The sequence below is a fragment of the Poeciliopsis prolifica genome, unplaced genomic scaffold, assembly GCF_027474105.1.
Source record: "Poeciliopsis prolifica strain line A6 unplaced genomic scaffold, Auburn_PproV2 SCAFFOLD078, whole genome shotgun sequence".
Classification (NCBI taxonomy): domain Eukaryota; kingdom Metazoa; phylum Chordata; class Actinopteri; order Cyprinodontiformes; family Poeciliidae; genus Poeciliopsis; species Poeciliopsis prolifica.
This window is the reverse complement of record NW_026562453.1, coordinates 1,223,236-1,233,287: the sequence shown is the minus strand read 5'-3', so window position 1 is coordinate 1,233,287 and position 10,052 is coordinate 1,223,236. Positions and strand designations below refer to the sequence as shown.

General features: G+C 41.0%; 1 protein-coding gene across 1 annotated transcript; it reads right to left on the bottom strand.

Moving 5' to 3' along the window:
* Nucleotides 1-220: 220 nt before the first annotated feature.
* Nucleotides 221-9,906, bottom strand: mcmbp (minichromosome maintenance complex binding protein). Its single transcript, XM_055021734.1, has 16 exons — nt 9,744-9,906; nt 8,420-8,511; nt 6,869-7,009; nt 6,714-6,755; nt 6,557-6,644; nt 6,064-6,201; nt 5,199-5,344; nt 5,037-5,134; nt 4,261-4,424; nt 3,629-3,752; nt 3,434-3,551; nt 2,433-2,598; nt 2,229-2,362; nt 1,538-1,705; nt 1,115-1,203; nt 221-461 (listed from the first exon to the last, which is right to left on the bottom strand). The coding sequence occupies exons 1-16, from the start codon at nt 9,799-9,801 to the stop codon at nt 335-337; spliced, it is 1,893 nt and encodes a 630-aa protein (XP_054877709.1). The 5' UTR covers nt 9,802-9,906; the 3' UTR covers nt 221-334.
* Between the last annotated feature and the right edge of the window lie 146 nt (nt 9,907-10,052).

Sequence of the window (10,052 nt, the reverse complement as noted above, 5' to 3'; positions counted from 1 at the left end):
AATTTTGTTTTAATGTTTTTCTGGAAAATTTCTAAGATTAATCTCAAAATTTGGAGTTTATTCTAGCAAATTTACATCAAAAAAAAAAAAAACTGATTTTTGGGGGGCAATTTACCTTTTTATCACCGTAACCGGAAGGAAGGACTTTAAAAAATAGCCTCAATTTATAGCAAAATTAGTTTTTGCATACAATCCTTTACATTTTCACTCAAAAACGAGAACACATCTCTAAATTTTATTTCCAGTTTAGTATACAAAAACATTTCAACTTGAAGGGCACCTAAAAAACGTCTTTATTACAAACATATCAAAACAAAAAGGGAAGTGGCTGTGATCAGGGCTCGTTGCCGTTGACGCTCTTATGTTGCTCCATACGGCTCCGTCGCAGCGTCTCGATGTGTTTGGCTCGGAGCCAGCTGTCTCTGGACAGCGACGTCTGACCCAAACTCAGCGACAGCAGCCTGCAGAACACAGAGCCGGTTTCCATTAGCCGTAAAACTGAAATCACTCAAATAAAACACGTTTTTAAGCTAGGATGCAGCGGTTTTCCAGCTGTGTCGAAACTTTTTTCCCGCCTCTTATGGGTCACGTGATCTACATTTGGCTGTTAAACTAGCGAGAACAGGTTGTCCTTGTTTGAACAATAAGCAACTTCCCACCAGAGTTTATGCAAGTTGTCCGTCATTCTAACCCGTTGAATGCATAGCGCTTACATAAAATGACGACAACAATTTATCGAAAAGCTGCTTCGTAACGTCACGCTCCGAAGAACGAGGCCAACATGGCGGACGTTCAAACTACGTTTGCTCTCCTGGCTTGTCAAAGTTGGTAGCTTGTATGTCGAGTCTGTCGCCCCAACGCCTGAACAACATGCTAACGTCTCATCTGATGGCCAAATTATGGATACGTCTCATGTAAGTGTTCACATTCATCACCGCTATGGTGTTTAATGAGTTATCGCGTGAACGAGCTTATTCGCATGAGATTTTACTTTCTTCTTTAATGGTAAGGATTGCGAAGTTGTGTCCCCCTGCTATACATTAGCAGCATATAGACAGAAATGTGGAAACATGAGGCGTTAGAAACCCGACCGGTCCGCGTTCGGACGGCTCACCGAGCAACAACCAGCATCCGGTGCAGGTCGTCTGCAGATATGCTCTGTGGGTCGTCCTTCCTCATGTCGACGAAGTCATCTTCAACCGCCTGGGGAGACGAAACAGAAACAACATGGCGACCGGTTCAAAGCCGAGCCAACTGACAGGACAGCGGTCTAAAAATGTTTTAAAAACAAACAAAAAAAAGTCAATTTTTTGAAATCCATTTTAGAAATTCCCTAAAAGAAACTTGGAAATTCATGAATTTCAAAAGTTTAAAATTAGCATTTCTTTAGTTGAAGAAAATTCAAAATTTTTGACTTGAAAAATCTTAGTTTGAAAGTAATTGATATTTTGCAAAGTGCTTTCAAAATGTCGAGTCAAAGTATTTTGACGTAACTTTAAATTGTGAACATTTTGTCTTAAAAGTGTGGCGTTGAGACCTTTGTCACTTCGTCTGAGATGCTGTATTCGAGCAGCCGAGCGAGGCTCAGGAAGACTCTGAACTTGTTGAGCTGCGATGAGGCCTGCGGATGGATGTGGATGCTGCTCAGGTATTCCTCCAGGTGGGGCGGCGCCACCTGAGGCTGCAGGTGTATGTGGCAGTCGGACTGCCGAGGAAAAGAGGAGGAAATAATTACACCCAGTCAGCAATAAAGATGGAAAACATTTTTAAATGGATTCGAGTTTCATCTTTCTAAACACCTATGAGGACGTTTTACGGCGTTTGTAATTTTATGACATTAGTCTCATATTCTCCCCAAAATATTTTATTCTCATAATGTTACAACTTTCTAAAAAATATATTTCAACTGTACTCTCCTGATATGACTATCTTAAAAATGTAATTCATGTCTATTTTTTATCCCCAACACTCCTGGGATCTTTGTTGTGTTTTATTTTCTCCCCAGCTCTGCCATCAGCAGCCCATGCTGACCTCTGACCCCTGCTAGCCAGGAGTTGTGTACACGGCGCCAACCAAACTCCTCCAGGACTGTTTCCTGCGGCTGACAGCTGCCGCCATGGCAACGTGCCAGAGCCGCGTTCAGGAATAGCACGCGCCATGACGACAGCAGGAAACCCAACCCGTGCCGAGGGGACGGAGGGGGGCGGGTTTGGGACCGTTGTGCTCACCGGCAGCAGCGAGCGTCCCTCCGACGCGATCAGCACGTTAATATTGCAGGGGAATTCCATCTGGTGGAAGTTAAAGTCATAATCCACCTTCTGCCAGGTGATCAGGTTCCCCAGCGCCGTCACGTTACGCACACCTGCGGCACAAACACAGTCAGGGGCGTCCATGCGGCGGCGGCCCGCCGTCGCCCTCTAGCGGCGCCTCACCCGTGGCGTCCAACTGCCCCGGCTCCAGCTGGGTTTCGTCCAGGAACAGGGAGGTGCTGCTGGCCAGCTGCAGCGCGCCGCTCACCAGCCGGTTGGCCACATAGTCCTTCCTGGGAACGAGCCGCATCTGGTTCAAGTTCTGGAGGCTCATCGCCAGGTAGAACGACTGGAAAATAACAGGAAATAACAGCAAAATCAATGAAAAACAACAACAAAATCAGGAAAACTTAAAAAGAAAACAGCAGAGGTTCTACTGATTCAGATGATAACAGTTCGATGCGTTTTAATTTATATTCAATTTGAGTTAGAAGGCTTAAAAGTACAAATTCGGCTTTGAGGATCCCTGGAACAAAACATTTGGAAGGTTTAGTGGAAGGAAAAAATAAACATTTGAAAGGTTTACAGGAAGAATAAATGTGGAATATTCAGAGGCCTGAAAAAAGTTTGAAAGGTTTAATGGAATAAAAATGTTTGGAAAATTAAGTGGAAGAAAAAAGTTAGACTTTGAAAGATTTAAGGAAATAAAAACAAGGTTCAGAGTATTGAAAAAAGATTTGACTACTTAGTGGAAATAAAAAGCATTTTGATTTGGAAGGTATAGAGGACGAAAAGAAGATTGAATGCTTAGTAGACTAAAAACAGGAAAGTTTAGTGGAGGAAAAAATGATAACATTCCAAAGATTGAATGGGAAGTTCTGAGATTGAAGTATTTTCAGAGTTTATTGGAAGGAACAAAACAACATTTTCATAATACTTTCCAGCACCTTTCAGATGATCACTGACCTCAACATCCTGAAAAAGGAGGGTTAGCCATTGCTAAAGAAGCTGAATGCAGGCATTTAATGGAAAATTAAGTGGAAGAAAAAACTGACAAAAAAAAGTTGCTCTAGCAGAAGTAAGAGGTTTGCGAAGCTTCCTGAATGATAGCAATGAGGGTTGGCAATGTATTAAAGTGAGTTTTTAGAAAACAACGCTCTGATTTCCTGCGTTCTTGAACTCACCGACGGGACGATCTGCTGGACGATCTGGTAGAGGCGCTGGGTGAAGGCGGCGGCGGCGGGGCAGCCGCTCAGGTTCAGGGTGAACTTTCCCAGCGGCAGAACGTCTCGCCTGGAGTACCTGCGACAGCACGGAGACGCTAGCTTAGCTGCGGCTGCGGCCGGTTTCGGTTCCGACCCGAACCGGACCGGACCTACACGCTGGAGAGGAGGTGCAGCAGCAGGAACTCTGCAGCCAGAGCGTCGCCCAGCAGGACGTGGGTGAAGTACGACAGCAGCTCGGCCCGGACGGCGGCCATCTCCCCGAGAGCCGACGACAAAACTGCAGAGAGAGAGGGCAAAGGGCGTTTCCATGGAGACGAAAAGAAGGCCTGGCTTCAAGACTTTACAGCAAAAAAAAACTTGACTTGATCTCCATGGAAACGATCAAAAAACAAACTTTAAACTAACAGGAGAGAAAATCAAAAAGATCGGGACAAATCAGGGATGTCTGAACACAAAGAAACACCAATAACTGGATAAATTCAGGACAGGAAGACGGGTGGAAAATTTAGTGGAAGGAAAAAATACTATAAAAATGTTTATTTTGAAGGGACAGCAGCAGAAACAATTTAGATTTTTATAGAGGGCATAATTAAATTTTGAAGGACTAGTGGAAGAAAACAACTGGGAGGTTTAGTGGAAGGAAAAACGTATGTAAAAGGTTCAGTGGAAGGAAATATTATTTAGGGAATGAGAGGAGGTTTAGAAAGTCCAGAAATTCACTGATTCTTGAAGGACAATAATTTTTTGTCCTTGTCCAAACAACGTTCTCAGCTGTGATTCCTTACAGGCGCCGTTCTCCTGCAGGGCGGCGCCGGGGAGCAGCGGGTTGTTGTGTTCCAGCTGCTCGGCGTGGAGCAGGTGGAGGCGCGGGACGAGAGACGCCGGCGGGCTGTGGACCCGCTGCTCCGCCGCCGAGTCCAGGCCGATAGCCGGGTCCAGAAACAAATCCCTGCAGGTCAGAACCAGAAACAAGGAGGAAATTACTGCCAAAAAACAAAAAAATTCTACAGAAAAAAAAAAAGTGCAATTTTAACAAGTTAAAAATTTGTGACAAAAAAAAAAACTCTCCAAAATGGTGAATTACATGGAAATGTTCTGTTTCAAAAGTCGAACATTTTTGAATTTGCAAACTAAAGTTTAAAATTTTGAAAATGTTTGACTTTTTAAAATTTGCTGCGTTTCTAAAGTTTTAATTTTTTCCCAGAAAATGTTCGGCTGTTTTTTTCTGCCAAATTTTTGATCTTTCAAGCTCAGAAATTTCTTGTTTTTTCACAAAAATTCTTTTTTTTTTTTTTTTTTTTTTAGAACAAACTTACCACTTTTAAACCTCAGGGATTTCTTGTGTTTTCTAAAAAAATATTAGATTAATTTAAAATTTTCTGATTATTTTCTAGAAAATGTTTAACTTCTGAGGCTCAGAAATTTTATGTATTTTCTAGAAATTTTTTGAGATTTAAATATTTCTGAGTTTGTCATGAATGTTCTCATTGCCTCGTCTCTACGCCGGCCCTCATGCCGTCAGAACCAGACCGGACGCAGGAAGCAGGTAAACGTGACTCACTTCTCATCGGCCAGAGCGCTGAGCGCGGGGCTGACCGACAGGATGCCGTACACCTGCAGCGTGTCGTTCAGTTTGAAGCGGTCCCAGTCCTCGTACACCTGGGCGGGACACACCTGTCAGAACCTGCTGCTGGAAAATCCGCGGCCGGCGATCGGAGCCCACCTTCACCAAGCAGGACGGGCCTTTCTCGCCCGGCAGCGGGAAGTTCAGGTCCAGGTGGGAGGCGGACGCCGCCGGGCCGCAGGGAGCCTCCGTCTCCTGACGCTTACAGTCGCCGTTTCCGTGCGTGTCGGCCGCGCCCGTGGAAGCTGAGGCAGAAACAGAGGAAACGCCATTTAGGGATGAAGACAGAAAAAGAGAAAATTTTTTCCTAAAACCTCAGAACTTTTTCAGTTTTCTTTAAAAAAATAAAAAAGCATGCAATTTTGTTCTTTTAAAAAATTCTTTAGTAAAAAAAAAGGGGAATTATATAAAAACTCTTACAACTTGTAATTATAAATTTTTTTTGATATTTTTCTACAAAATTTATAAAATTTCTGAGATTAATTTCAAACATTTTCTAGCAAACCTTAAACTTATCAAAACCTTTTGTTGTGAAAATATTCTGAGATTCATGTCAAACTTCCTGAGGTTAATTTGTAAGTTTTTCTCCCGAAAAATTCAGTTTTCAGGATGTATTTTAGCTACAATGGCCGTAAAACGCCGTCAGACATCCTTGTTGCTATTTAATATATAAATTAAGAATGTTTCCAATAAATACTAATTATTTATAATTTTAGTCAATGTATATGTTTGAAGTTTTGTTAGAAATATATAAAAAGAAACTTAAAGCAAAAAAAGGAGCCAATTAATAACATTGTTAAGAGTGTCGACAATTATTTCTTAATGTGAGATTTTGTCGTGAAAAAGAATAAATTAAAGCCTGGATTTGTCCAAATTTAGCATTTTACGTTTTTGTTCTAGCAGTAAAGTTTGAATTTATTTTCAGGATTTTCTAAACATTTTTCCAGCGTTGTGGATCATTAACCTGCATGCGTTTCCTTCTGTTTCTGTGGCTGAACCTCCATTTCCTCGTCCTCCTCGTAGCTGCGCTTCTGTCTGCTGGGAACGTACGACGTGGAGGGAACCACCCGGCCCTGGTTACTCGTCGTCTCCGCGAAGCCGTGCGCCAGCATTAAGGAACAATTTCAGTCGCACGGGATTTACAACGGTAAGAGAAACGTTTGTGCGTAAAATTCAAAACACTTTGGAGATAAAAACAATATGAATTAACTAAAAAAATTTCAATTAATTACTATTTCATAGCATTTATTACTGTTCTCAATAATACAATATTTTTTAAATGGCTGCTTAAAAATTGTTAGTCAATTGATAAGATCAATCTACTTTAGATTAACTCATTAATTAATACCTTAAATCTTTACTTTAGGTTGCAGTTTATTACAAAACTATGCAGAACTTTCCAAACCTTGAAAAGACCTAAATGATGTTAAACTAACAGAAAAAGGTTCAGGATATGTCCTTGGCCCACTGATTCTCTCCAGGGATGGGAACACAGTAGAACGTCTGTCTCTCTGCAGTCACCGTGCTTCTGGAGTTTACGTCCACCTGCAGATAAAAGCAGCTGCAATGAGGCGTTCAGGAACCGACCCGCATCCTGGAGAGACGAGGCCTTACCCCAGACTCTGTCACGTCTTTGTATTTGCCACACCGCAGCGTCTGGGGAGCGTCAGGCAGGGAAATGAGAGGAGAGCAGCCAAAACGTGATAAAATGCAAACGAAGCTGCAGGCTATGTAAATGTCTGCAGGGGAGGGAACAAGGAAGCGCTCACTCTAGCGTTGGTGGCCAGGTCGACTGTCTCGTAGACTCCCATGAAGAACTCCGGGTCGAACATGTCCTGGACCAAACAGCGGAATTTCACCAGACTGTCGGGCTTCAGGTAGTGCAGAGGGACGTCGTTCAGAGACGGGACCTGAGTCCAGGGAAAGGTGAGACAACAGCTGGAGACTTTCCAGGGGGCAGCGATCCAAACTCAGAAATGCACAAACTAAGTTATAGTTTGTGGCACTAAAGACGCGCTGCAAGTTATTGACTGACGGCAGAAAGACGATTCCTTTACTTGCTAAGGCAGAAAAATCCTAATAAAATGAAACCTGTAGGTATTAATTTAACTCGGAGCAAGAAAGGAAAAATAACTCCAAACCGTTCGTTTTTTTTACTTTTTTCTCGCTCTCTGTCTTGGCTACGCTAAGACAGAGAGCAACTGACTGACAACAGCTCCGCTATGTGGATCAGGATTCAGCACCAAAAGTAAATAAAAAAAATCAAGCAAACATTTCCCACAGTGAACAGAACATTCAGTCCGTTACAGTTTTATGTTTTCAAACTTGATGTTTATTTTACGATCATTAATAAAGTGATGCCTGAACACAGCGGCGGCTAATTAGCTAATTAAACACGAGCGCCACTGGTGATCTGTCAGAGTTGGCGTTATTTATCTACTTTTGCTTAACTTCATTTAACTTCCTTTTGGATTAAATAAAGTAGTTTTGCAAATGCATTAATCCAAGTAAATAAACCGAAACACAATAAATTCCACCGCGCATCTACATGTTAAGGTTGTCAAAGTCAAGCTGGCATAACTGACTTATCTTTCTTTTTATTCAAACTTTTCACTTTCTTGTAAAATGAGTTGTCCTTAGACTTTGTTTTGCTATTGTCACAGTGTTGACAATTAGTAGCAAAGCTTTTTATTTAATACATCAGGCGTACGTTAACACTTAGAGCAACAACTTGACCACTCAAACAAAAGCTAGTGATCGACAAGCGAGTGTTTTTGTTAGCGTGTGACTTCACGATGCAATAACGATAAACTATTTACTTATTTTTGGCACAGCATTCATGGCGACACAAATGTTGCTCTTGAAAAACATTTGAAACAGTTTTCACTTTCTTAAAGTGTTTTATATCAGTAAACCAGAGAAACACTGCAAAAATACCAAATCTTCCCAAGTGTTTTTTGTCCAGTTTCTCATATTAATATCTCAGTTCACTTAAAATAATAAAACAAAACTAACTTACTAGTAACTTTTCAGCAAGATGTAGGAGATTAATTTAAGTCAATTATCCCTTAATATTGAAGAAGCAGCACGATTATTTCACAATCAAAAATTTGTGCAGTTAAACGCAGTGACTGCATTTAATTATGTTTCCAAATTTTGTGATATTTATTGAAGCTCTCGCAGAACGAATAGTGGAGGAAATAGTAAAATATTTAATCTGTCACTTTTGTTTTTTTGTTTGACGTCATTAATTGAAATTGATCAAGGCAACAATAACTCAACATTTCTAGTCATGATATATTTTAATGAAGCAGGATTACCAGAATCTGGGCTTCTTTCTCCTTCAGCTGCTCTTTGAAAAACTCCACCACCTTCGCCTCCCATCCTGAACTCGGACTGCTCTGGGAAGCAGCTGTGAAAAAGTTAGCAAATAAAACCCACTAGATTATTACATTAGATTAAGACTGCAGGTAATGGTAATTTTAGAAAACAATCTATTGTTAATCTGACAATCGATTAGTCTGAAAAAAAAAAAAAAAATTGGCACATTCTGCTAATTTTTTATTTAAACACTTAAATAAAAAATATCTTAAAGTTGCATATAAATAATTTAGTTCTGTTTTTAAATACGAAAATAAACATTTTATTGCTCAAAGTACAATATCACAGCATTCATCTAGTAAATCTGAACTGCGGGAAGATAAAAGTGTCACTTAAGAAGTTTGGGTCAAAAACATTTTCATAGACAAAAGTTTTTATCTTAAATGCAAAATGTATGTGTTTTTTGTGCAGCTTAAGAATTCCTCTGCTTATGTTTCATTAGTCCATTTACTCAGCTAACAATTAATAAATTAGTAAATCAGTTGCTGATTATTTCAATAATCAATCACGATTAGTTGTTTCAGTCCTACATAAGTTCAAGAAAAACTGATTTAAAACATAATGTTGTGAAGATTGCTAACAGACGAAAGGTCAATGCTAAAGAAGCTACATAGTGACGTAACCAATGATTTTAATGGAAAGTTTAGTGAAAGGAAAAAGTAGAGCAACATCTTGTATATATTTTTGTACAAGTTTGGCTTAATTACTGCTCTGTTCTTTCAGCAGATTTCCTATATTTGAGACTCAAGTTAATGATTGATTCTTAAATTAGATGATTAGTCGTGTCAGAGCTATACATGCTGTTCAGTAAATTAACAATTAATGCCTGCCTTCCAGTAGGTATTAATTTATCTACTAAATGTCTTTAAAACTGCTGTATGCGATATTCTAATCAACAAAGAAGTGTGTTGTGAGTTTTTATGTAAAACAAATGCATTAATCCAAGTAAATGCTTGAAATGGTTCATATTTATGAACTAACTCAACTTCTGGGTTGTTGTCTAACTTAATCTGAAGGATCTGCATCAACAACAAACCGAGCATTTAAACGGGTTCGGCGGCATTTTCTGTGGTCCAGAATGAGGCGTGGTTCCGGCAGGAGCTCGCGGTGAGTCGGTGTTTGAATTAAAGAGACTTAAAGGGCGATAAAAGCGCAGCAGCAACATGTGCTGCGCTCTGTTGGCTTGGTGGAGCAGCTAGCCGCGGCTAGCTAGCGGCTTCCACGCGCTTCACAGAGAGAGAAGTTCCGCCCGGAGCATCTTACCGAACATCCCCTCCACCACACCCAGCGGGTCGTTAATCCAGTCGTGAGTGGGAGGCATGGCTCAACTGTCACGGGAAGCAGGAGTGACAAAAATACACGCGAGGAAAACCTGTGTGAATCCTCTACTTTGTTGACTTTCCCCGTCGCACAGGATTCTGGCAGAAACGAGGGCGGGAAATTTGCGTCACTTTATAGTTGGTTTGATTTGAGCACCCGGACGGACCGCGGGGCGGGGCTTGTCACAGCCGCCAAGTCCCGTGTTCATGACCGTGCGTAATATGCGTAAAAATGACATGTCAGCGCGTGCGC

Excerpts from the sequence above, each read along its gene's own strand:
- mcmbp (XM_055021734.1), bottom strand. The coding sequence starts at position 9,801 with ATGCCTCCCACTCACGACTGGATTAACGACCCGCTGGGTGTGGTGGAG. Across the intron at positions 6,202-6,556 it reads AGAGAATCAGTGGGCCAAGG|ACGGCTTCGCGGAGACGACG; the intron begins ACATATCCTGAA and ends TAATGCTGGCGC. Across the intron at positions 5,135-5,198 it reads GCCCGTCCTGCTTGGTGAAG|GTGTACGAGGACTGGGACCG; the intron begins GTGGGCTCCGAT and ends TGTCCCGCCCAG.